Consider the following 26111-nt stretch of genomic DNA (forward strand, 5'->3'; position numbering starts at 1 on the left):
CCGTGTGTCCTCCCCAGCCCTGTCCTCCAGCCCTTTCTCCTCACCGCCCGTGGAACACGCCTCTCCCCGCACACACCCCAGCACCCTGCCCCAGGGACCCCTGCCTGGGAGCCCGCGTGCCACGCCAGGGCGCAGGAAGACGCGCAGGAGGGAGCACAGGAGCTCGGGTGAGTAGGCCTGGTCCCTGGGTGGGCGTAGGCACCCAGAGAGGTCCCCAAAGCCCTTAGGTGTGACTGGTCCCTTGCCTCAGTACACACTGCCACCAGGGACTCTGGGAGTGTAATTCTCCATGACAGAGCCCACCACAGAGCTGGGAGTACATGCATGGCTGCAGGTGCTGGTCTGGGGCAAGACTAGGGCCAGAGAACAGAGAGCAGCTCTTCTGTCCCTGCTTTCCCTTTATCGCCCTTCTCTCCTTCCCTCTTTCCCTCCCTCCCTCCCTCCCTCCCTTCTTTCCTTCCTTCCTTCCTTCCTTCCCATGCTGGAGATGAAACCCAGGACTCCACACATGCCACACAAGGCCAGGGTCTCCTCTGTGGTGACGAGCACACCCTGCAGGGGGGCTGTGACGTGTGTGCTCAGGGGCTCCACAACTACTTGCGTGGACTTGCACACTTTAGCTGGCTTACTCTGATGGGCACGACTTGGGTATCAATAAACCATCACCCCAAGCCACGCAGAACACCAGCATGTGCAGAAGCATGGTCTACACAGCAGGCTGCCCCATATCCAGCTCTGCTCCAGGGTCCTGTCACCAGGGCCAGCAGTTAGCAAAGCCTCTCAGCATCCCTTCCATCCCCTCACGTGACTGGCCAAGGCCCGCTGCACTCAGCAACCTGCTCCCTCCTGTCCCTACCGGTCACCACAGGGCAGGACTTGTGCCCAGGGCCCTGACATGACTTAATCGTGGCCCAGAGCATGGCGGTAAGGGGCTGGCAGACAGGACAGGAGGGTATGGTTGCTCCACTGGGTCTCTGGTATTGACAACCTTTCAGCGTGGCTAATTTACCTCACCATAGTGGGTCCCTGTGGGAGGAAACATGGGAGGAAGGGGCCAGGCATTTCCCACTGCTGGGTCCCTGTGGGAACACAGAAGGCCAGGGCAGGGCATTTCCTGTGGTCTGGAATCCCCCATGGATACGGAGGCCCAGTGGTCCAAGCAGAAGTAACAGTGACACCCTGAAACTACGAAGTCTCCGCCCTCCCATTGCCATCCTCCCGTCCCTCACCCCCTGAATAAGGAGACGAGTTCTAGGTGTCTGCGTGCCGGTCATTTCGGTCACCTCAGACTGGAATTCAGAACTTGAGCGGGTGTGGGGTCCCTGAGTGCTATCGCCTCATCCCACAGTGTCCCTGGCGTCCAGCATGGTGGGGCCTGGCGGGCAGATTGTGCACGTGGAGACCACGGAGGTGGTGCTGTGTGGGGACCCCCTCAGCGGCTTTGGCCTCCAGCTCCAGGGTGGGATTTTTGCCACTGAGACCCTGTCATCCCCACCCCTCGTGCGCTTCATCGAGCCCGATAGCCCAGCAGAGAGGTGAGCCCCCCTGGGCCCACCAACCCCAACTAGAGGCCCCAGGACAGCAGAGGCCCCAGGACAGGTACTTCCTTCCCCAATCCCATGACCTCCATCAGCCCCATTTACCTTTAAGAGGCTGAAGCTCAGAGATGCCAACTCCCTGGCCCGGGGCCATACGGCTCGGGCATGGGGTCCTTGGGACTTGAGTCCTCTCTGTCCTCCTCGGGAATGGGGCCTGGCCAGTGACATCACCCTGCGGGACAGATAGGGAGACCGAGACCAGCATCATGTGACAGAGTGCCAAGGACATGGCACTGTCACGTGCTCTGCCCTACTGGGCCCAGGTGTGGGCTGCTGCAGGTGGGTGACCGTGTCCTGGCCATCAATGGTGTCGCCACTGAGGACGGGACCATGGAAGAGGCCAACCAGCTACTTCGGGATGCCGCGCTGGCCCACAAGGTCATGCTGGAGGTGGAGTTCGATGTGGCAGGTGAGCAGGCATCCTCTGTCCCTGCCTGATGACCCTGCTCCTTGAACCCTGCATGGTGGAGAGGAGGTCACAGGGCAGGGCCCAGAGGGTGCAGAACCTGAGTTCCAGCTTGGGGTTCCCACGCCGTGATCTGGCACAGGATACCTCCTCCCTGCTCCCTGAGTCCTTATCCATCAGGGTGGCAGAAGCAGGCACGGGGTGGGGGGTGTGAGGTTCCACAGGTCGGGGTCCCCACAGTGTGATCCAATCCATCTCTGCAGAGTCTGTCCTACCCAGCAGTGGCACCTTCCATGTGAAGCTGCCCAAGAGGCGTGGTGTGGAGCTGGGCATCACCATCAGCTGTGAGTCCTCACCACCATCCAGGGTTGGGCACGGCCGTCCAGAGCAACTACTCCATCGAGTGGGTGGTTCCCCACTCCTCGTTCTGCACAGGGGTCTCTTCATGGGCCTGGAGGTCTCAGGAGTGAGCTTTAGGGCCATGTGCCAGGCCAGCTGGACTTCCTGTCCCACTCCATGCTCCCAGAACCCAGAAGAGGCCCAAGTACAGCAGGTGCTGAATCACACTGGTCAGGGAAGGAAAAGGAAAGTAGCAGAAAAGTCCAGTTCATGAACTCAGTAAATCTGGGATAGGCACAAAGGAGAGTCCTGGCTTGGCCAGGGAGACCCTGTGTCCCTGCTCCTGCATGGCTCTTTGCATGGCTCTGCCCTCTGCTGTTTCCCCATCCATCTTTGGGACTTGGTTCAGGGTCTGCATACTGGCCTTGCTCACATGCACATACATGGACACACACATGGGTACACATGCACATACACGCATGCACACAGGCCTTCCCGCAGCCTTACCCTCCACGCGTTCCTTTCTGTCTTATTCTTCTCACTGCCTTCTCATCTGAGAAGCCACCCCTGTCTTTCCTGTCCTTCTGTCCCCTGCTGGGTCCCTTGGGGCTGAGCCTCGGCCCGTGGGCAGACAGTGATCAGGCTGCCATTCCAGGACTTGGTTGGCTGGGAGGTAAGCAGGAGGAAGAAGGCAGCAGTGCCTACTGTGTGCCAGGGGGCTGGTGGGGCTCTGAGCCCACGCCCATCACCTGATCCACCTTGCTGCATCCAGTGAGCTGTGGCCCCTCACAGCCAGCTTTTACGGAACAAGCAGAGAGCCAAGAGGTGGCTTTATTTGCTCAGGATGCGGGTGGGGAGGGGAGAGCAGGAAGGAGCTGGGTGCAATGGCAAGTCCTGTCCCCACGGAGGCCGATTGCTCCATGTCAGACTGCGCCCTCCCCACAGCGGCCAGCCGGCGGCGCGGAGAGCCCCTCATCATCTCCGACATCAAGAAGGGCAGCGTGGCACACAGGTAGGCACAGGCACGGGGCGGATGGGTGGCGGGTGCTGTGTGCATGAGGGGCAGCTCCTCCCTATGTATGCCCCACTGCAGGACGGGCACCCTGGAGCCAGGTGATAAGCTGCTGGCCATTGACAACGTGCGGCTGGATGACTGCCCCATGGAGGAGGCTGTGCATATCCTGCGGCAGTGTGAGGACCTGGTGAGGCTGAAGGTCCGCAAGGACGAGGACAACTCCGGTACGCCCCTGTCCCCGGCCGCCCCCCACCCCACATGCCCTGCCGCCCGCTCACGCTGCCCTTGCAGATGAACAGGAGGCCACGGGTGCTGTGAGCTACACGGTGGAGCTGAAGCGCTACGGGGGCCCACTGGGCATCACCATCTCGGGCACCGAAGAGCCCTTCGACCCCATCGTCATCTCGGGCCTCACCAAGCGGGGGCTGGCCGAGAGGTGAGCAGGTGGGCATGGTGGTGGGCACTTGGGGGAGTGGGACTGGGCACAGGAACACAGGCAGGGATGTGCTGGAGCTCTTCAAAGTGGTGGTAAATAGGGCAGCCCCAGCACCTGGGATGCAGCAGCAGCATCCCCAGAAGGGGTCCCTGGAGCAGTGGCACCCATGGGGACACCTGCAGGCAGCGGGGAGGAAGCCAGCCCAGTTCTTGCAGATGGGGCGTCTCTGCACCTGGCACGCCTCCAACTTGGCACTGGGCACAGTCACCCGCCCTCCCTGCTGGGTAGCCCTGTTCGGCCGGCAGAATAGAGTCCGAGCTCCAGACAGAATGGTCGGGTTTTGAGAAGCCACTTCCAAAAGGCTAAAAAATCAATGCGAACTAATATGTCCTTAATGCAGACGGCAGCAGGGAGCTTCCTGGGACTTGACTTACACTTTAATCAGGCTGTGTTTCACCCTACCCGGCGCCTACGTGGTTGCCGCACTGGAGTCGTGGCTGGTGGGTGCCCGGTGCACATGCTCCTGGTGTTGCTATCCCTGCTGCACCTGGGCCAGGGAATGGGAGCCAGTGCCAGCACTGCATGACTCCTGGGGTCCCAGTTCCCATCCCCACTGAGACACGGGAAGCTAGGTCCTGGCTCCTATGTGGGCTCAAAATTGTTCTCTGGATACACACTGTGCTGTTCCCTCCCGGGTTCCAGGCCAAGGACTCTGTTAATGCAACCCAAGGTTGCGATGTCTGCCTTGCCTTCTTTTTCTGTTACACATAACCAGAGTCACCAGGGTTCAGTCTGGGTCCTGGGGTTCCCTAGGGTAGAGGTCCTCTCCTGGGTCCTGGGTATGAGTTCTGATCCTGCCCTGTCCCCCTCAGGACAGGTGCCATCCATGTAGGGGACCGAATCTTGGCCATCAACAGTGTCAGCCTCAAGGGCCGGCCGCTGAGTGAGGCCATCCACCTGCTGCAGGCGGCCGGCGAGACTGTCACGCTGAAGATCAAGAAGCAGCTGGAGGAGCGTAAGCATCGTGCCGGCCTGGGACCCAGCCCTGGGATGGGGGTACCGAGGGGAGGGGAGGGCAGGCGGGTGACATGCTGATGAAAGGGCAGAGGCGGTGGCCCTGGGTCACCGGCTGTGGCAGGTTTGGTGTGGTCCGTGTTCCCTCCCTTCTGCACCTGCTGTCTACTCTGTGCCTATGGACACACCTGGCCCTCCTCAGGGTCTCTGACTCCATCTGGGAGTCAGTGGTAGGAGGAGCCTAGATGCAGTTTCCTGTACTGCTTGCCAGGTGACCTGGGCCTCAGTTTCCCTGTCTGAGGCCCCTGGTCAGCAGTGGGTTTTCCCCCAGGCCCGCTCATGCCCCGCAAGTCGGGCAGTGCCAGTGAGGCCAGTGACACTGAAGAGGACCCACCAGAAGCCCTGAAGGCCGGCGCTCTGGCTACCCGCTTCCCGTCCACAGTGTGCAGTGTGGACAGCGCCGTGGAGTCCTGGGACAGCTCGGCCACCGAGAGTGGCTTTGGAGGCCCAGGTAACTCTCAGGCCACCTGTGTGAAGGGTTCTTGTCCTGCTACTGCCCCCGCTGGCCTGCCCTGGCCTTGTCCTGCAAGGACACTTAATGAGGACCCCAACCCCATGACTCTCAGGGACCCTTAGTTTGGAGCCCTTGGCCAAGAGCCATTATGCTGTGGCCAGCTGTGCCCCTCCTGTCCTCACACCTGCACACATTAAGTGCTCAAGTCATGTTCCCGACATTCACTGGGAGACAGGAGGGCAGAAGGCACCCCTTCTGTCCCCCCAAAGCTCACCTTGCCCTCAGTGCACACTGCGATCCAGGTGACATGGGGTCCATGGAGATCACAGGGGAGTGAGTGGGTCAGGCCTATGGGGACTCAGGTGCTCTGGCCTGGTTCCTATGGGGGGGACAATTGCCCTCTCTAGTCCCAGTGTCCCTGTACCCCCATGGGAGCCCTGGACAGGGCCTCTGAGCTCCAAGGTGGGGTGGGCTTTGTCCCCATGAGCTGAACCCTTCGGTGGGCAATGGGGACAGGATGGAGTCCCCAGTCGACTTCCTGCTTATAGCCAGGAGCTCCAGGAAGGGCCTGGGATGGTGATGCAGGCCCAGAGGGGTGTGAGGGTCAGCGTTTCCAACTCTGGAAGTGGGGATGAGAAGGGGCAGAAGAGACTGGGCACAGACGTTCCCTCCATGTTCCCAGGTGCCTATACCCCGCAGGCAGCTGTCCGGGGCACGGCCTCCCAGCAGTGGCGGCACAGCAGGGAGACTCGGAGGACGAATTACACCCCAGGCCCCGGCCGGCAGTGCTTCCTTGGGGATGAGGACAATGACTGGGAGCCACCCTCGAGGTCGGTGGTGGGGACTCAGTGACCTGGGGGGCCAGGGTGCTGCACAGAGCCACGAGGCCACACATCAGGGAGGGCACAGTTCCAGAGAAAGGCACTGGCCAAGATGTGAGTGCAGTGGCTGCTTGTCCCACACCATCCCTGCTGCCACCAGGAGCTGGGCACAGCTGCACCAGCTGGAGGCGAGGACCCTCTCTCTACCCATTGGGCCTGTCCCACTCAGCTGAGTCCCCATCCTCCCTCCAAGTGGCACCTGCCACTTGTGTCTCCCCAGGTCATGACCTGGCTGTCAGGTCTTCTCTGTGACACCTAGCCTTGGCCCCAGGACCCTGGAGGGAGTGGTTGGCTCCCTGAGCAGGGCACATCTTGTCCCTGTGATCCTTGGGCTCAGGAGTGTTGGTGGCATCCGTGTTCCTGTCTGTAGGAGGGGATGCTGCTGGGCCACATCATGTGGCGTGTCTGCCTGTGACCCGCAGTGTCACCCAGCATTGTGTGTCCTGTCCTGTCCCTGTCCCACAGTGCAGTGTGTCTGGGTGGGCAGGACGTCCTCTGGGCTGTCCGATGGATCTCCCGTCTGTCTGTCGTCTCTCCCCAGGCGTCCTGTGTCACCGCTGTCCACCCTGTCTCGTCTGCCCCTGTTCTAACCGGCCACCGACAGTCTTGGTTGCCCCTAACTGCGTCTACCCCTCATTCTGTGTCACCAACCACTGCCCTGGGGCCCCAGCACTGCCACCAAGGAAGCCCATCTGCTTGCCCTGTGGTCCCGAGCCCAGAACTGGCCTGGCCTGAAGACTGCACGGAGCTGACACTCTGGTTCCTACGTTGCAGCCCCATCCCTGTCCCTGGCCCCAGCCCCAGCCCTGAGAGGGGCTTCTGGCCAGCACTGGGAGAGGCCCTGGAGGACCTGGAGTCCTGTGGTCAGTCGGAGCTGCTCAGGGAGCTGGAGGTATGGCCACTACCCCGGGCCTAGGGGATGAGCAGGTGTAAGTAGCCTGTGATGGCATGTATGCTAGGGATGCTGTGAACACGTGCCTGTCCCATGTGTCCATGACTGCACATGGAGAGCACGTTCCTCAGAATCCGTGTGTGTGTGTGTGTGTGTGTGTGTGTGTGTGCGTGTGTGCGCGCACGCAGTGCCTGAGCAGGGTTGGCGTCTGCACGTGATAGGCACTGGTGGCCATAGCTCTGTAGACACTGCTGCCCCAGGGAGTCCCTGCCAAGAGGGCGGGCTGCAGGGGGCCCGAGGCTCTGTGTTCTGCACAGTTTGATGGCCCAGCCCTGCTTGATCTGCCCTTGCCCAGTTCATTCCCAGAGGTGCTGCTTGGGTGGTGATGTCCTGCAGCCAACAGGCCCCTCACAGCCCATGTCTGTGTGTTAACTGCCTCCCTCATTTCCTTGTTTTCACGGTCTCACTCATTTTCATGTTCAGCTTCAGCATTTCCTTCCTACACCTTTTATGTCTAAATACTGACACATTTCCTGGGTTCTTCGCTAAGAATTTGCCTTCGAGCCCTGCCTTGGCTGCAATCCCTAAATTGTGATGGGTGATACTCTGGATTTTTGGTCCTGGGAATTGAATCCAGGACCTCATGCATACCAGGTGAGTGCTACAGCACTGGGCCACATCCCCAATCCTTGTTTTTTTTTGTTTGTATTTTTGGTACCAGGGATCAAACTTGGGATCTTGCACTTGCAAGGCAGGTGGTGGAACCACTGAGCTAAATTCCTGGCCCCTTTATCTTTTGATATAAAAAAAATTTTATTTTGAGACAGGGTCTCACTAAATTGCCCAGGCTGGCCTTGAACTTGCAGTCCTCCTGCCTCAGCCTCCCAGTGTGCTGGGGTTACAGGTATGTGACACTGAGCCTAGCTAAGATGCTTTTGTTGTTCACTCAGTTTAAAATCTTTTAAAGTTTTCCACTGTCATTTTTACATAAGCCCTTGAATTCTACAGAAGTGGGGCTTTTGATTTTGAATTACTGTTTTTTTTTAATCCAGTTTTAAAAATCAAATTATATTGGGTTTTATTTATTTATTTTTTTTATACTGGGGATTGAACTCAGGACCTTACACTTGCCAGGCAGGCTCAGTGCCACTGAACTAAATCCCCTGCCTTGGTTTTTATTTTTTTTATACTGTGGCCAGAGGATGTGTTCAATTTCATTTGAATTCTCTGGAATTCATTACAGTTTAATCCTTCATGGCCTAGCACGTGATCAGCTTTGCAAATGCTTTATGTGTGTTTATAAAAGAAAGCAAACTAGTTTTTGTTGGTATAGGGTTGTAGATAGTTCAAGATTGTTCATAAACTTGCTCAAATCAACATCTTTACCACATTGTGTAAACTTTATCTTCATTTTTGTTAGCAGTGTGTTAAAATTCCCACCATTACATTCTGTCAATTTTTATTTTCTATGCTTTGACGTTACATTGTTGGTTGACATAAATTCATGATTACGATGACTTCTTGGTGAATTTTTCTCTTTATCACTAATTATCATTCACTGTTATCTGTCTCTATGTACTTTCTATCTTAAATTGCAATTTTGTTTCTTTGTTCTATCTGCTTTTAGTAATATTTGCCTTTTTCTAATTTATTTATTTCTGAGCCTCCTGAACCCTTGTTTCATTTCTATTTTTTCATTAAATTTATTGGTTTTAGGTATACAGTACTGTTACAGTCATCCTTGTGTACCCTGTTTTAAATCTCTGGGGCATATGACTGATTCTTTCAAGGGCAAGTTCAGCCATTTATACTTTTTGCTGTTACTAATGTAATTAAACTTAAATCTAGCACATAGTTTATATTTTCTACTTCTGCTTTCCCTCTACTTCTGGCCACTTCTCTTTCCTTCTTTTGTGTAGAGAAGCTTTTCAATTTTGTCTTCTCTCTCTGCCACCTCTTTGGAGAAATTTCAGTTTTATATCCTTAATTCAGTGGCTTTTCTTTGAATATCCAATCTTTACACTTAAATCTTTATATTTTCGTAGAAGTGAGGTATGGGCGGGATGCAAAATTAGATGAGTGAAATAAAAAATAAAACAAGCAAAACAAAATCCTGGCTTACAACATTCCCACCCCAGAGGCCTTGCTCTTGAGTCAGCTGTATTTGAAGGCAGCAAGACCAGGAAACAAGGTTACTCTGCTTTTTCAGGCAGCAACTTCGTCCTTCTGCATCCACGCATCTCGTCTCACTCAGGCTGCGCTCCTGTTCCCCAGGCCCCTCTGTTCTCAACCTTTGTCCCTGTGACATCTCTTAAGTGCCTCTTAATTTTAGTTCATGGTGTTTCTAATGGCACCGACTTCAACATTTTTAAAGTTGAGATAAACTCACATAATGTAACATTTACCATTTCATTATTTAAAAGTGAAACATTCAGTGGCCTTCAGCATAGCCACAAGTTGTTAAACCTCTGCCAAGATCTAATTCCAGAACATGTTCAGCATCAGGAAGCTGACTTGATTCCACCAAGGCCCCCTCCTCCTGCCCTGGCACCCAACCCACCTTCTGTCCCTGAGGTTTCTCCATTCTGTGTGATCACAGAGGGGTCACAGGTCACTCAGCTCCCTGCCTGCCTGGTTCCCTCCTGTGATGTGGAGCACCGTCCTGTTGTTCATGGGCTGTACTGTGCCATACAGCTGTGTGTGCCATGCCGTGCCACAGCATGCCATGCCAGCCCTGACCTTCACATAACACCTGTCCTTGACTTCATCTTTCTCACAAGTTTTAGAGTGACTTTTGTTCCCCTCCTAAAGAGATGTCCCAGCTTCCTCCATTCTGCTCTTCCTGTCTCCCACCCGGGTGTGTTGTCTGGCTGGTGTGTGGCCGGTCCTGTCCCTGTGGTGTCCTGTGTCCCCTGCAGATGCTGAATGGGGAGGTTTGGGGACAATCTGCAGGTTCATGTCCTGACCAAATCCACATTATTCAAGGCTTCTGCTAGCTGGGCTGGGGCAGGCCAGAGTCTCTGGCTGTGGAGACCAACCGCTATCCCAAGGCACAGTTTCGTCGCCTGTGAGCTCACTGCTGCCCCTCAAAGGTCGTAGGCAGGGTCTACCATCACTTCTGCCTGTATCCTGGCTCTTGGGAGGGTGACCGTGCTGCTCACCAGTGGCCTGAGCCTAGGCCCTGTGCCCACAGGCCTCCATCATGGCAGGCACAGTGCCCAGCGCGGTCCTGGAGGGTGGACCAGGGCCCCAGGTCTGGAGGGGCACAAGGGAGCCTCGCGCATCTGCAGAGGAGCTTCGTGAGATGCTACTCCCCACGGCGGCGCTGGAGATGCACAAGGTGGGCAAAGGGAACAAGGAGGGCCTGGTTTGCCCTGCCTGGGCCCCTCCTCACGTGGGCCCTTTCCTGGTTCGGTTCTCCACTACAAAAGAGGGGTTTTGTTCTAGGTTGTTTACCACACCGCTCACAATCTTGGTGACACATACACACATGCACACACATGAACATGCTCACATGCAGATATTTTTCTCCTAAGTATATATGCTTTTGTCCCCACTTCAGTGTGTGTGTGTATATGTGCATAGCCAGACATGTAGAGGTATGTAAATCCACAACATACACAGTAGTCACACAGCGTGTGTGTGTGTGTGCGCGTGCGCGTGTGTGCACATGGGCCCCTCCGCCCACAAACCCTGTGTCTGCAGAGCCAACAAAGCATACAGGCAAGTATTCCCTGAAACTGCACTGTTCTGAGCGCCAGCCAGCTTTCTGGTTCTTATTCCTTAAAAGTGCAGCGCAGTACTACAGACGGGGTGTGTATGTGGGCTGTGAGTTTCCCAGACGTGACCTAAAGTGCAGTGCGGACAAATGACAATGTGTATGTGGACCCGAGCAGGACAGGTAGCCTCTGAGAGCCATGTCATCTGCCCCTTTTGTCACCTGCACCTACCTCACGCCTTCCCTCTGCTCCTGGGTGAGGAGCCTCCCCCTCCCCTGGGTGGCTCACTCTGTGGAAGACAGAACAGGAGACCCTTGTCTGGAGCTCTCCACAGTCTGCCATCCCTGGGGGCACTGGAAGAGACGAGGAGGCCACATGCCCTCACATGCGTGCTGCAAGCAGAGGCCCGGCTGGTGGAAGGGAGATGTACAGGACGCTCTGGGGGGTCAGGGCCAGGGACTCCAGTTCCCTGGGAGGCCAGGAAAGAGGTCAGAGCTGCAGGGATACCCCTCTGCTCCCAGGTGACGCTGCATAGAGACTCCACAAGGCACGACTTCGGCTTCAGCGTGTCCGATGGCCTCCTGGAGAGAGGTGTCTATGTGCACACTGTGCGTCCTGGCGGGCCGGCCCAACACAGGGGCCTGCGGCCCTTCGACCGGGTCCTGCAGGTAATGGGGTTGGGGATGGGACACAGCTGTTCATCTGTGAAAGTCATGGCAGATGCACAGTGGGCACAGCTGTGATCCCAGTGCTCAGGAGGCCGAGGCAGGGAGACCTCGAGCTTGAGCCCAGCTTAGCAAGATCCTGACTCAAAAAATAAGGGCTGGGGATGTAGCTCAACGTGAAGCTGGGGGTTCTGCCCTCAGGGTGAGAAGCAGGTGTTGGGAGGCGCAGAAGACGAGTCCTGGATGTGAGCCCACACCGGGCCTCACATGTAATTCAACCCAAGCCGGGCAGGACAGCGCCGAGTCCCACCGCATCTCCCTTGCTGTGCTACACACAGGTCAACCATGTCCGCACGCGGGACTTTGACTGCTGCCTGGCTGTGCCACTCCTGGCCGAGGCGGGTGATGTCCTGGAGCTGGTGATCAGCAGAAACCCACTAGCCCCAGGCAGCCGGGCCCCAAAGGCACCTGGCCCCCGCAGCCCCCGGATGCTCTGAAGCCAGGGAGATCCTGACCTCAGAGCTGCTGAGGATCTCCACAGGCCTGGCTGAGGATGGGAAACCTCCTTGTCCATCTGTTGGGCTGGCAGACTCTGTCTGTGTTCTCCGATCCCATGGTAGATGGGGTACCCGGGGTGAGGTCCCTGCCACAGCTGGAGTGACATCTGGACCTGTCCCACAGGCTGGGATGAGCTCAGCCAGAAAGAGAGGCCTGGAGAGAGCAGCCAGGAGCTTGCAGGGACACACAGACACACAGACACACAGACACACAGAGACACACACCCCGGAGCTGAGCAAGCTGAAGACAGACATCAGTGCAGTTAGGGGCCAAGGTGTGGTCCACAAGGGCTCAGGATCAACTTCCGGATAGAGCCACTGCATTAGAGGCCCTGCGCCCAGGACTCACCCAAGGCAGGGCTGTGCTTCCTGCTCCAGGCCCCCAGAAGGGGACAGAAGTCTGAGTTGACTGTCTCAGCATCTGGGACTTGAGAGAGGTCCCCAGGGAGGTTTGGCACCAGGCTGAGGGTGCCCACTGCTGGCTGTGTCAACCTCAGTATGAGAAGGACCCACTGGGGACAAAAGACTGGGAGGTTCCAGTCAGTCACCTGCCCCCTCGAGGAGCACTGGGAAACTGAGGACCCAGTGCTCACTGGTGAAGGCGCAGCTCCTCCAGGGCCAGAGCAGAGCAAGCAGCTGCGAGCAAAGTGGAAGGGAGGGGCATCCTCTGTCACCTGGGAAGTTCATGCCCACTGGAATCCAGAAGCACAGGGCCCCTTCAAACTCAACCTTTTTCATTTTGAGATGAGCACGGGGTGGGGCTGCTGTGGAATGGCTCTGCCCTGACTGACTGTTAGGGTCTTGGGAGGTCAGGGCACCCCCTAGCCTGGCCTGGGAGCCTAGAACTTGCTTCCACTGTGGAGACAGGTGGGGTCAGATTCAGTCCTTGGCTGGGTGAGCCCTAGCCACATTCTGTGCTGGACAATTGAGGCAGCAGTCTGAAGAGTTAACTGCTTCCGGCCACAGTCAGAGTCCCACCCTATTCCCCCAACTCGGTTGGCTCCCACAAGTGCCCCTGAAGGTCCTTCACGCCTGTGGCCTCATCCAGGAATCAGAGTGGAAGCTAGACACCTCCTTGAAGGCTGGGTTTGGCACAGCCTGGTCAGGTGGCTCAGCCTCTCCAGGCCTCCGCTGAGGGACAGGGCTGAAGTGGACATGTTCCCAGAGCTGGCAGCGGTGTGGGGATACTGCTAGGATGCTGGCTTAGGCTCAGGATGAGGGAGGATGTGTCCCTCACCCACCGCCCCACCATCCTGGGGCGCACGTCCCCCGTGGTCCTCCAGACATATGCAACTGGCCTCCGGCAGGCAAGAGCATCAGCCATGGCCAGCTGCCTACCCATCTTGTATGCAATACCCTGCTTCTCCTGGGGCTGTCCCAACTATTCCCCACCTCCCCTGCATCCTGCCTGCTATGCACTCGGGGACTACTGTGGCAATCCTACCCCCAAAGCTGTATTTTTCTTTGGCTGGGATTAGAGCAGATTCCTTGTAAAGTATTTTTGTACTCAAAGCACAACTTTCTGGGCCAAGGCTGCCTGTGGTCTGCTTGGGGCCCGTATTCAAACCTTGGGGCAGTGCTGTTGGGGTGATTTTTTAAAAATAAAATTATTTCAGTGCACCTGGATAGGTGGCTGCTTCCTCAAAAATCACTGGTGGGTGAGGGCCATTTTCTGTGCAGATCCTGCAACATCTCACCCACTTTTAACTCATTCATTCATTTATAGCCTGCCATGTACTATACCTTCCATAGCCTTTGTGCCAGCAAAAGACAGTGAGCCAGACAGCAAGACACAAAAACTTCCTGCAGCACAATGAAGACAACAAAATATGGAGCTGACAAGGTGGCACATGCCTGTGATCCCACTACTTAGGAGGCTGAGGCAGGAGGATCTCAAGTTTGAGGCCAGCCTGTGCAACTTAAACAAGATCCTGTATCAAAACAGGACTGGGGTGTAGTCCAGTAGTAGAGCATTCGCCTAGTATGTACAAGGTCCTAGGTGTGAGCCCCAGTACTGCAAAACAGAAAACACAAAAAGCCAGTACGCAACAGAGGTCCTGGGGTGAAGGGGACAAGGTAACATCTGTAATGACTGAGGAAACGAGTTGTGCAGAATGTAGAGGAAGTGCTCCAGAGGGCACAGTGGAAGCAAAGGCCCTGAGGTAGTAATGACTGTGGCAGGTTCTAGGAAGAGGGAGTGCCCTGAAGGTGGAAGGCGTATGGAGGCCACTGAAACAGCTGAGTAGTGGGAGGGGCTGCCCCATCTCCAGAGAGAAGTGGGTTCTGGGGGAATCACAGCTCTGAGTGGCTTCGACGTGGGAGCGAGCAGCCTGTCTCGGGAGGGATGTCATCAGTGGGGACCAAGAGGCCATTCTGTGTGCTTGGCAGGAACTCGCTGGGAGCCCACAGCCTGTGGAGTGGGCTCAGTCACTGTGCCAGAGCAGCCTGTGAGCAGCCAGGATGCAGTAAACTGGTCTGGGTCACACGGGCTCCAGGGATGGAGCCAGAATGTCAGCCATGCAGCCGAGACACCTGAGGGGTGGGCAGTGGCGACAGCAGAGGTGGTGGGAGGGGCAGGGTCCACTGACACAGTCACCAACAGTGAGGTCCTGTAGGGACCACCCCAAGCCCCAAGGGGGTGACCCTGTGGAGCACTCCATGCCTGTCACCTCCCAGCACCACTCTAACCGCCCTGGCTGCCTCACGGTGATAACAACAACGGGCCACTCCAGATGGGGAAACTGAGGCTCAGGGGCAGGTGCCAGGGCTCCCAACACCATAGGGCTGGGCGCAAAGGCAGAACCAGCAGAGCAGATGTGGCTGGGGTGGGGACAGAGCTTTCCTTCCTTTCTGAGCTCCACCAACACCGGAAGTGCCAGGCCACCATCAACACAGATGAACTAAAAAGCCATCCTTAGCTATAGCTATCTACCTGGGTCCATGTGTCTATGTTTTTGAGACAAGGTGTCTTATGTATTTGAAGCTGGCTTCAAATACCTGGTGATCCTCCTGCCTCCGCCTCCATGTTCAGCCTCAGCCTCTACCACTATGCTCAACTCAGAAAGCTCTTCATAAACTATAAAGCACTTGCCTAACAGAAGAGACAGCTTCCCCCACACCAAAACACACCTTACACGTGTGGAACTTTAAAAAGGAAATGTTTATTGTCATGTTATAAGGTGATTACAAACTCCTCTAAAAAAAGCAAAGATGAATTTAAAATATCGATATACATATTTATCTAAAAAGCAAAAAGGGGAAAACCCCCACACACCACAGGGATTCGGATCATAAAACATTTACACACAGAAGCCTGTATACCGTGGGACTGAATTACACACCTGGATCTTGTCCCAATGCAGTTTTTGTCGGTTGATTTTTTTTCTTACAAAAGTTTAAAATATCTTAAAAATATTTTGAAGCTTTACAAAACTCCAGATGAGCCAGACATGTTTCTGGAAGGAGGCGAAACCCACGCTCTCCATTTCTCTTGTGCTAAATACAGAGTCACAGTTGTCAAGGACTGGAAAGATTCACTGGGTAGGAAAACCAGAGCTCCTGTCTCAGTCTGAAGCCAAAAATATAGAGGCACCCCACCCTTGAGAAGGTGCCAGCATGGTGACGCCCCCAAGGGTGGGACACAATGCCCAGGGCCCCCACTGTGAGCATCTTCCTTGCTCTGCCCCATGGTTCTGCAGAGGTATTTAGGGCATTGGGTGGGCACGGGTCTGAAGGCCGCTGGGGCCCAGGCCTCTCTTGGGTCCTCTCCTGGCCCATGACTGGGTCCTGGGGAGAAGAGGGTGCTCTGCCCTCAGACTGGCTGCACTGAGCACCTCCCCCGACCAAGAGGGCAGTGCCAGGCAGTGCCACCATAGTGGGAGCTCACCTGCGCACCTTCTGAAGTGTGGAACAGAGTCCTGCCAGCTGGCCCGGGCCTCAGTTTCCTCTTGTGTCAATAGGGCTTTTGGTGCCTGGCTCCCAGAGGGCTGGGGGAAAGGGGTGGCATCTCCCGCATCTCTGGTGGCCTGGTAGGACCTGGGTGCCACTGCAAGGAGGAGCTACTGCTGGCCTGATGCAGTGCCAGCTTCTGTCCCTCCCACCCTTGACCTCAGCAAGGGGGTGCCCTGGGCTGCTCCCCAGCTGAGGCTCACCCTGGCCTCCAGTTCTTCCTGACCAGACCTGGCGGAACAGTGGGGCCCCTCCCTGTTCTTGGAGCCATGGCTCTCACCAGCAGCAGCATTGCTGTGGGAACAGAGCCAGGCGAGGCAACATTGCACATGGACTTGCAGGGTGGCGCGAGGCCAGAGGAAGACAGGTGTCTGGCGGGGCCCGGGCATTTGGCTGGCCTGTGCGCATCTTTGGTCTAGAATTTGGTCTGGGAACCGTGCAGAAAGGGCTTCCTCTGACCCTCTGCCTCCAACCATAGATGAGGCCTCCAGGAGGGGTTGGAGCCAGAGGGAAGCACGATGACCACAGGAGCCCGGGCCACTGACTGTCACCTGCCTTCCCTCGCCGACAGTGGTTAACAATTCCACAAGACAAGGAAACAGGTCACAGTGCCACATGATAAAACTTGGGGGGAACAAAGGGTCCAATCAAATCACACACAAGGCAACCACTGACACAGAAAATGGGGACACACAGGATGCCCGACAGCTGGGAAGGGTTGGGTGGTGTTTGGCAGAGTTTACAGCTTAGAAACAGAAAAAAACACGTCACAGAAAAGCGGTCCAGCGCCACCCCTAGGGAGGGGCGCTGAAGACACCCCAACTCCCAAATCGGGGGTGAGGGTTCCAGGGTTCTGAGAGTCCCTCTCTGCATGCCAAAGCCTGCTCACTCCCCATTCCTGCACCAACTGCTGCCACCTTTGCACTGGTTCTGCTTTGTCTCTGAGCTTGCAAGGTTGGGATATCTGCGCTGTGTGTTGTGGACGTGCTGTGCTTCTCCTGGTTCTGGGGTGCCAGCCCCCTGCTCCCCTGCTCTGCACATCACCTGCCTCCTCCCGACCCCCACGCAGCGAGTATCTGGGTGCACTGCCCCTGACCAAGGCCCTGCCTTGAATGTTGCTCCTGGCCCCCTTGCTGGGATCTGGGTGGTGTCAGGAGTCTCCCAATCTCTGGAAATGAGGGCAAGAAGGTGGCACAGGCAGCAGGCACCTGAGCAGTTGGGCCATACCCTGCTTGGGGATGGCCTGGGGCTGGTTCCTAGGCCAGTTTCAGCCTCAGAGTCTGCCTGGGATGTCTGGGAAGCATGGTGGCTCCCCAGCCTGGGCCCTGGCCCCTGACACACCTGTCCAGGTCCCTAGCTGCTCCCTAAGGCTGCTGGCCCTTAAGGTCCTGCTGACCTCCCACCCTCAGCCTCAAAATACAAGGTGGGGTTTGGCCGTGTGCCCTGTAGTCTACCGAGCTGGGATTTGCTGAGGACCATCCTTTGGGCTCTGGTCAGTCCCTCTGCCCAGGAGTCAGGCCTCTGTCTTGGCATCACTCTTCTTGGCCACTGTCCTCTGCCCACCTGGACCAGCCTGCAGGCTGCACTTGTGGGCATCTGTATCTTAGGAAAACCCTGTCCTGCAGGCTTGGGGCGGAGCTCTCTGCCAGCTCTGCAAGCACCGAAAAATTGCTTTTGAAAATGAGATCTTGCTGGCAAGAAGATCCACTCACGTGGTAGAGTGTATGACAATCTCTAAGTATATATAGTTTTATGAAAAAAAATACAAAGAAAAGTTTACCAAGTTCCCATAAAATACATCTAATCCCATATGAAAGCTCGGCTTCTCCCCGGGGACTTCCGCCCATGAGTTTTCTTTTTGTACAAAATATCCCCAAATCAAAAACGAAACACACCCACACACAGTACATACACGCACACACACGTGGAGTAACGTTTTCTGTGACAATTAAAAAAAATCCTAGTGCAAATATAAAGCTCTGTAAACCTGGTCCTATGAGATCTAATGTTAGTAAACAGCAGGGCAGTGGCAGGGTCACATCATGGTCTCCACCACGATGTGCGTGGGTGGCATGAGCGCCCCGTTGGCAGCCGGGCGCATGGCGAATGGTGTGGCCCCCTCTCGCTCCACAGCCCAGTGGTTGGGCTCCCTTGGGGTCAGCAGGTACTTGAGCCGCTGCGGGGAAGAGGAGGACAGATGAGGCAGGAGGAGGGGACCTTGCCACCCCCTCTCCAATCTCACCGCGTGCTGTCTGGTGCTTGGCACTGCCGCCTCCCCAGACCACCTGCTTGGTGTCCTTTTTGCAAGGAGACATGAACCAAGGTGATCCCACGATCCCAAGAGGCCCCAACTTGGGACAGCCATTCCTCAGCCAGCCCCTGCCGTTTCTCCCATTTGCAGCCTGTGAGCCTTCTGGGTCCAGCCTTCCCCAGGGAGAAGCTCCGAACAACTGCACTGCCTGCTCGCTCTGGACACAGGAAAGGAAGTGGCCTGGAGCCCTCTCCTCTTGGGGTGCACACACAGGCTTCCTGTGCTGCCCATAGGGAGCCACCTGTCACCATCTGGGGTGTGTGAGGCCTGGATGTCAGCACAGCCCTGCCAAAGGGGAAGAGCAGAGGAGCATGGCTCGAGTGCCTCCTTAGAAACCAAATTTCTACTCCTTTAGACACACCCAGCCGGGCAACCCAGGTTCTGGGCGCCGGCTGGTGGGGATCCCCAATTCCACCTCTCTCATATCATTGCGCATCCACAAACTGCTCAAAGTGGCAGTGTTTCACGAGCTTTGAAGGGACAATGGTCAGGGACAAGCGTATGCAATGGCTATCTAGACCTCTAAAGACCTCATCCCACGTGAACCCTTCAGTGTCTGTGCAGGAAAAGGAAGTGGGGTAGGCCCAGCTCCTCAGTGCCATGGCACCTGACAGGGCCACTGGGCTCGGGCTCTGTGGACTTCAAAACCACAACAGTCCCAGGCCTAAGGGAGAGGCCTAGCTCCAAGTGCTGTGTTGCTTCCTCTCTTCTCTGTCCCTGTCCCTACCCACAACTCCCCAGGCTGTCAGCAAACCATCCATGTCCACTGACCATGGGAAGCAGGGCCTCAGCACATCCTGGCTCCAGCCTTTTAAGAGAGCTGCCAGCCACCAGCTCTGACCCATAGGGCTGGGCACTGGAGCCTGGAGCCTGGAGCTGGTTCAAGCCCAGGGCAGTGAGGCCAAGTAGGGACTTCTGGGATGAGCCCTGGGCTGCCTCACTGGAAGGGCCTGAGAGGAAGGGGTAGGGATGGGCAGGGATTCAGGGGACAGGCTGGGACCTTGCTGCCCTGGGGCAGAGGTGGCTTCCACCGGCCAGGTTACCATGGAAACTACATTTGGCTGGAACAGGCCTGGTGACCTCCTCAGGCAGAGCCCAGCTTCCAGCTTGGTACGTACCCGAAGCCACCATCACTTTAGCACCCTTATGACCCTCCCAGGCAGGTCCCTGAGATCAAACGCCTGCACAGAGGGTGCCACCCAGCCTCCTTCTCTGACCACTGGGGGAGGAGTCGTTGGTGTGGACAGTCACACAGGAGGATGGCCGCCCAGGAGGGAAGGCCACACAACAGCATGACCACGCAGGAGAGATGGCCACACAGAAGTGACAGCTACCTGCCCTGCCCACCCACCTGCCTCCCACTTACCACACGCAGTGGCCCCTCAGTGCGGCAGAGGCGAATGAGCACGGCCAGCGGGACACACACCATGGAGGACAGGGCCAGGCCCCAGCCCAGCCCGATGGCCCAAGTCGGGTACACATAGACCTTGTTGTAGGTCAGGGGCACGTACTTCACAAGTGAGAAGACGAAACAGCCCTGCGTGAGGAGAGACGGGGTCAGGGATGAACCAGCAGGGAGCAGTGTGCAGGCTCATCCTCCACCCAGTTTATGCGGCAGCAACAGGTCTACACTCTGGCACTCAGCATCTGGTCTACATTCCAGCACCCAATCTACACTCAGTACCCATGTGCATTCAGCACTGGGTCCCTTTGCCTCCTCTTCTCCTGCCCTGTGCCCAGATGCCTGCCTGCTCCTTGAGGAAGTGCATGGTTCTGACTCCTCTCCTTCGAGTTCCTACCCTGCCTGGGTATCTGCCTGCTAACTGCCACTGCTTCCCTAATGCTGGGAATGACTAGGGCCAATCAATGAAGGGCATGGACAAAAGCGTCCCATCCCCCAATGCCACCCCCAGGACAGAGCAGGTCCCTGGCCTCTGCTCTGGAGGATGCACCGCTGGGCAGAGCCTGGCTGCCACAGCTGCCCCGTGCTGTGAAGATGTGTGAAGGATGGACCTTCCCAGTTGGTGGGGAACAGTCTACTTAAAACTGACTTGAGATTACTTGCTGCTTGCTACTTTTGGTGCCTTCTGCCCGCCATGGACTGTTTCTTCTCTGATGCCCCTCTGCCATGTCACCCTGCCTTGGAGCCAGCCAACTATGAACAGAAACCTCTATAAACTGTGAGCTGAAGAAAACCTGACTTGGCTTTGGGAGGGGACAGCACCAGCTGCAGACAGCAGCACCCCCACCCACCCTGTCCTTCTATTCCACCATGGGCTGCACAGGAGCCAGGTCACATGTTGATATTTCCCCTCCTCGAGGTCAGAGAGGCCCATAAATGAGACTTCGGGGTCAGGGGACAGGATTGGGCTGCAGCCTGTGGACTGCACCTCACTTGCCATGGGGTGGTAGCTGGGGGGATTACTTGGGTAGGGGGGACAATATTGCCTGGCAGGGACAAAGGCCACCATTGTAGAGTGTGACAGTGGCCTTCTTGTCTTTTGAGCAGGGAAACTGAGGCCAGTGAGGGCTTAGGCTGTCCTGGGGTCACACAACACTACTCAGCTGTCTGGGATCAGAGCTCGGGGGCAGAGGGGGAGGAGGTGCCATGTAGCCTACTTGTCCCCCGGCTCCTAGTTTCAAAAGCAAGGGACACCTGGGCCCTGCACATTCCCCAGAGTGCGAGCTGAGCAGCAGAGCATTGTGCACTGTGAAGGAATCCCCATGACCTTGATACAGGGCACAGGTATGTGCCACTGTTGCCTCTGAGATGGCAGGCCTGGAAAGGGCCATGCCCCGGGCTGCCACGGCTTCCTTGTCCTCCTGGCCACTGCCTCTACCTCATGTGGACACCTGTGTCTCTGCTTGACATCCCAAAGGTCCCTTTCCCCAGCACCCCCACCACTCAAGTGTCACAGGGTCTATATAAGCTGCATCTCGGGTGGGGACTAGATTTCCACAGCTTGCACCCCTTCTCTGTCACAATGCCCTGCCTTGCACATGCTGTGCCTCTTACCAGGAATGCCTGTGCTGGCAAACTCCTACTCATCCATCAAAACTCAACCCAAGCAGCCATCTAGAGCAGCCGTCCCCCATTGTCCCAGGTGGTGCCCATGCCCACCCCAGAGGAAGCCACTCCCCAGAGTCCAGGCTGCATGGCACTCACAACACAGAGAACAGGGGTGATGACAGCCCAGCTGTACTTCATCCAGGGTCCAGGCCGGTAGCCAATCATGTCTTCAATACCATCATAGAAGTTATCACCCCCTGCAAGAGACAGCAGTGAGCTGAGGGGACGCAGTGTCCAGGGTCACACTGCTTGGGAGCACGGTGGCAACATCCCCACACCAGAGGGACAAGTGCTCAGGCACTCAGCTGCGATCAAGGCCATGGCCCCCTGGGGAGGCCCCAAATCCTACAGCAGCCACTGAGGCCTCTAGGGGCCATTTCTGGACCCCAGAGTGGGAGTCACAGCCAGCCCAATACCATGGGTCCCCCCATGTCACAACACCCATCACACCTCGCGCTCCAGCGAAGGGCAGTGGGAGGGAGGCTCTCAGGGCTCCGTCCCACTCATGCCGTATCTAGGCAAGGAGCTGGGAGGGACAGGAGGGCGAGCAGACCCAATACTCACCATAAATCCAGGCAATAACAATACATTCAAAGAATGCAACCCACAAAAGGCATACACCGCTAGCTGCATAGTAGTCAAAGAGTTGAAACACGTACATGCCACCCTGTGGAGGAAATCAGGTGCTGGATTGGTGCTGGGCCAAGTCTCTTCCTATGCAAAGAGCTTAGTGAAGCAATAAAACCCTAGGACCAGGATCACAGTTCTGTATTAGGTGCGTGCCTTGCAAGAACCCAGCTTCTGCCTCTAGTATAAAAACAGCACTAAGGAGCCTAAAGCAGGAAGATTGCTGAAAGTTGAAGGCCAGCCTGAACTACATAGCAAGACCCTGTCTCAAAAATAGGAGGGCTAGGAATTTAGCTCAGTGGCAGCATGCTTGCCTTGCAAGTGCAAGGTCCTGAGTTTGATCCCTGGTACCCGCCCTCCAAAAAAAGTGGTAAACCGAGGACTGAGCTGGGCTGGGGACAACTGTAGCAGAACTCGCCGCCTCCTACAGGATGCAGTGCAGACCACACTCCCTGCCTTTGGGCTCCTGGCTTTTTTGTGTTACCCAGACCCCCTCATAGCCCTGCAAGGCCAAGGCTCCCTCCTCAGCTTGGGGAGGAGAGAACAGGACCCAAGGCCCAGGCACAATCAGGCCTGGATCAGTGCCCTTGGGAATAGCGGGATCCGGGCAGAGCAGGACCTGGTAGAGTGGGACCGAGGTAGAATGTGACCATGGGCAGAGCGGGACCAGGCAGGGCACAGTAGGACCCAGCAGGGCAGAGCAGGGGCCAGCACCACCTACCTCCGTCACCATCGTCAGCCCCAGCAGGTAGCTGATACTGCACACAATGGCGATGAAGACTTCCCGGCGATAACCCTTCCTTAGGAAGGATGGGTAAAGATCCACCAAGGATGTGATCTGTCCCTCGACTTCAACAAACTGCAGGAGAGGACAGGCCAGAGCTCACCCCATGGTCACACACAGGTCCTTCCCGTCCTAGTGCCCTCTCATCACCCAGGCTCAGCTCTGAACACAGCATCTCTGGAGGCCATGCGGACCCCTGGGCACTTGGGGTACGGCTCACCAAGACAATCTCCCTTCTGGTCCCTGCCATCTCACACCCAGACCCTGAATGCCAAGCCAAGCCACAAACCCATGGCCCTCAGCCCTAACTTACTGGGTGGCTCAGGGCAGGCCTGGGCTTTACTTCTGCAATCAGTGGCCATTCGGGTTAGTTTCCCAGGGTGGTTTCTGGCTCTGTGGCAATTGCTTGCCCTGTGTGTAAGCCATGGCTTCATCCCTGACTCGGGAAACTCTGCCTGGCCTCCCAGGAAGGCCCTTCTGCCGGTAGCATGCTGGGATGGTTCTCGGGTTTCCTGAGTCTCCCTGTCTTTGCACCTAACAATTTCTCCTGACCATAGTGCTGCATCACTATGTGGAGAGTAGTCCCGTTTCTTTGATGGCAGCATGAATCCCCACGCTCTGGACACAGACCATCATCGGCCTAACCCATATCCAACCCACATGTCCAGGCTCCTGTGCCTCCTGCCTTCGGAGAAACCTCTCCTTTCCACTCTTATCCAGGAGTTGGAGCTGGGTTTGCAGCAAGGTCTTGGGGTGCAGGGCTGGGGTCCAAGGACCCAGGGCACAGGCTGCACCCCCGCTGCCCCAGGCTGTCTGATCAGGACCCAGTTTCCTCCTGCTCCTCTAGAGCCTTGTGGGGTGGCCAGAAAGTGGTCGCCAGTGAAGAGACACATAGTACTGTGCTACACGGGAAGTTGGGTGGAGTGGGGTTTCTGCGGGCCACAGTCACTAGGAGCGGAAGAGCAGCTGTGAAGCCAACCCATGCCTTGCAAGACATGCCCTTCCCTTTCCTGAGTGGGGGAATTACAGACAGGAAGGGCCAGGGTCACTGTGCATCCATTGGGGGCCAAGACTGGACCTCACTTCTAGCCCTGCCCTCCTGAGAGCACCTCTAGCCTCTGTAGACCCTGCCTAGCAGGGTTGGCTCTGTGCTTTCCTGTGACCGTAAAGAGACACTAAGCAAAGTTTGTGAGGAACAGGACCCTAGTGACTGCATTGGAATGAGCTCCCAGGTAGAGGGGAAAGAAAGGCCTGGCTTGTGGCACTTGGGGCTGATGGTTCTGAGCTATGCACCCCCTGGGCACCTGCTGGCACTGTATGAGGGAGGCTCCTAGAAAGCAGGAGGTTGTTGTGATCTCCCTGCCCCATACAAGGCTCTTTCTGTGGATTCAGAGGCAAAGCCGCTGGTCACACAAGAATCTGGGGACAGGCGGCCCAGGGGTCACCCTTAACCAGCTGTATGTGGCCTTAACAAGGGCTCAGTTCCTCTCAGTCTCAGTGGAAGAGGAAGACGAGGAGGAGGAAGAGGAAGAGAAAGTGGAAGAGGAGGAGGAACAGGAAGAGGAGAGAAGAGAAGGAGGTCCTGTGTTGAGCAGGGACAAGGCTCCAGCTCAGACTTGGAGGTTCTGGAGGGGCGGCACTTGGATGCCCAGCATGGGAAGGTGCTAACGACCATGGCTGCTCACTTCCTATGGGTGACATGAACCCACAGGCGACCTTGCAGAGGGGCATGGGTGGCCTGCCCATCTGTCAGAGCACCAGTTGAACACATGCCAAGGCTGTGTGTGAGACACCAGCTCCTCTCTCTTGCCCCAAGTACTGGAGGCCAGGGTCCTGGCTGCCAGTCCATTCTGGGCCTCCCACATGAGTGGGCATTAACAAGCTTTCCTGAGGTTCTCTGGGAAATCTAGCCACAAGCCCTTACGCACTGGGAGACTTGACTCCAGGCTGGTCGTGACTTTTCCCTTGGAGCCCCGGAAGGCCCTGGAGTCACCCCTGCTATTGACAACAACAACCGCATGCACATTTGGCTCTCAGTCTCTGAAATCTCTTCATCCTGTCTCCTCCCTGATCTGAGGCATTCCTGCTGATACCCACCCATGCCTGACCTTGTCGGCTGCCCACCCCTCTCTGACTCCTCTCTTCTGCCTGGCCTCCTACAGCTGTGGCCCACAGGGAGGGGGGGCCAGACAATGTGGGGGTTGTGTCCCATGCCACCTGCCCTGTATATCGAAGCCCCGTGTTGGGATCTGACACACTCGACAAGGCTTCAGTGCCACACAACCTTCCCAAGGGAGAAGGCTGGGGTCCCATACCATAGCCCAGCCCATTTCAGGCCTGTGCCGAGCACTTCTGGAGGCAAAGTGGGCAATGCCACGCCCCTCCTCAGAGCCTCACACCGTCTGCTCTGCTTCAAGGCCATACTCAGGCGTGCCAGCTTTCTTGACACACCTGGCAGCAACCTGCCATATGTGTGGCTGGGCTAGTTGGGCTCAGAAGCTCAGGACTGGGCCCGCTCTGCAGCATAGAGTATGTGCTCTGCATGGAACAGGCCCTGGCAGCTCTTGGCCCCAGACCCAGGAAAACAAAGTGAGCACCAGAAAGTGGCTGTGTGTGGCCAAATTCTGCCTGCAGAACAGGAGATCAGAGCCCTGGAGGCTGACAGAGCCTGGGGACGGCCACCCACTTGCTGCAGGAAGCCCTTCTGCCGCATGGTGACTTCTCATTGGCCTGCACAGCAGCCAGAGATGCTGGCCTGCATTGCATGGCCCTGGCTGGAGTGATGACGTCTTAGCCATTTCCCCTGGCTGGGGCACTGGGGTGGACAGGGGTCACCCTGCTGCTACCGGAGGTCTTCTCTGGGGACCTGTGGATCCCACTGGCTGGAGCCTGGAGTGTATCACGGGGAGGAGGGTGGCTGCAAAGACACCTACCTGGCTATCCAGTCCCAGCAGGAGGAGCATAATGAAAAAGAGAATAGACCAGAAGGTGGGCAGCGGCATCATGGTCACTGCCTTTGGGTAAGCGATGAAGGCCAGGCCGGGCCCTGAGGAGAGAGCGGGGCAGGGAGAGAGACCATGAGCTTCGTGGCCTCAGACCCGGCCTCAGGGCGCTCGGGCCGAGGCATCTGGCCAAGTGCAAGGGCCGGGTCTGCTCTGCGAAGTGGGTGTGGGGGCTGGGAGGGGCCCCATTTACCTCTGTGTTTTAATGGGGCTCGAGGGGCCCCTTATGGACCTGGGGTGGGACACAGGCTCCTCAGCCCGAGACCCAGGAGAGGACAGACCCCCTCCCACCCCAGAGCCACCGGCCCGCAGGACAGAGACCAGGGAGTCTGC

The 26111-nt window shown here is 56.8% G+C and overlaps 2 protein-coding genes across 15 annotated transcripts in view; one reads left to right on the forward strand and one right to left on the reverse strand.

The window, feature by feature from the left end:
- The window catches only part of Grip2 (glutamate receptor interacting protein 2), a 29872-nt gene extending 16212 nt beyond the window's left edge, over positions 1-13660 (forward strand). For 3 of the 12 annotated variants that reach the window (XM_010637905.2, XM_010637908.2, XM_010637907.3), the window contains exons 11-24: positions 18-167; positions 1349-1535; positions 1862-2007; positions 2268-2348; positions 3289-3355; positions 3437-3582; positions 3650-3794; positions 4667-4809; positions 5140-5319; positions 6005-6152; positions 6978-7095; positions 10289-10435; positions 11336-11482; positions 11818-13660. In XM_010637905.2, coding sequence (XP_010636207.1) covers positions 18-167; positions 1349-1535; positions 1862-2007; positions 2268-2348; positions 3289-3355; positions 3437-3582; positions 3650-3794; positions 4667-4809; positions 5140-5319; positions 6005-6152; positions 6978-7095; positions 10289-10435; positions 11336-11482; positions 11818-11976 — 1964 coding nt within the window. In that variant the 3' untranslated portion in view covers positions 11977-13660. Of the gene's footprint in view, positions 1-17; positions 168-1348; positions 1536-1861; positions 2008-2267; positions 2349-3288; positions 3356-3436; positions 3583-3649; positions 3803-4666; positions 4810-5139; positions 5320-6004; positions 6153-6744; positions 6875-6977; positions 7096-7578; positions 7823-10288; positions 10436-11335; positions 11483-11680 lie in introns of those variants that run through there. The other 9 variants (XM_010637906.2, XM_010637909.2, XM_010637910.1 and 6 more) reach the window with 9 other exon arrangements.
- Positions 13661-16963: 3303 nt separating this feature from the next.
- Positions 16964-26111, reverse strand: part of Slc6a6 (solute carrier family 6 member 6) — a 46896-nt gene continuing 37748 nt past the window's right edge. For all 3 annotated transcript variants that reach the window (XM_010637903.3, XM_010637902.3, XM_010637904.3), the window contains 6 exons: positions 25710-25822; positions 22714-22851; positions 21930-22032; positions 21462-21562; positions 19662-19832; positions 16964-18160 (listed from right to left, as the gene is read on the reverse strand). In XM_010637903.3, the coding sequence (XP_010636205.1) occupies positions 18020-18160; positions 19662-19832; positions 21462-21562; positions 21930-22032; positions 22714-22851; positions 25710-25822 (767 nt within the window). In that variant the 3' untranslated portion in view covers positions 16964-18019. The remainder of the gene's footprint in view (positions 18161-19661; positions 19833-21461; positions 21563-21929; positions 22033-22713; positions 22852-25709; positions 25823-26111) is intronic.

The sequence above is a fragment of the Fukomys damarensis genome, unplaced genomic scaffold, assembly GCF_012274545.1.
Source record: "Fukomys damarensis isolate Sample0158 unplaced genomic scaffold, DMR_v1.0_HiC HiC_scaffold_37, whole genome shotgun sequence".
In the NCBI taxonomy this organism is placed as follows: domain Eukaryota; kingdom Metazoa; phylum Chordata; class Mammalia; order Rodentia; family Bathyergidae; genus Fukomys; species Fukomys damarensis.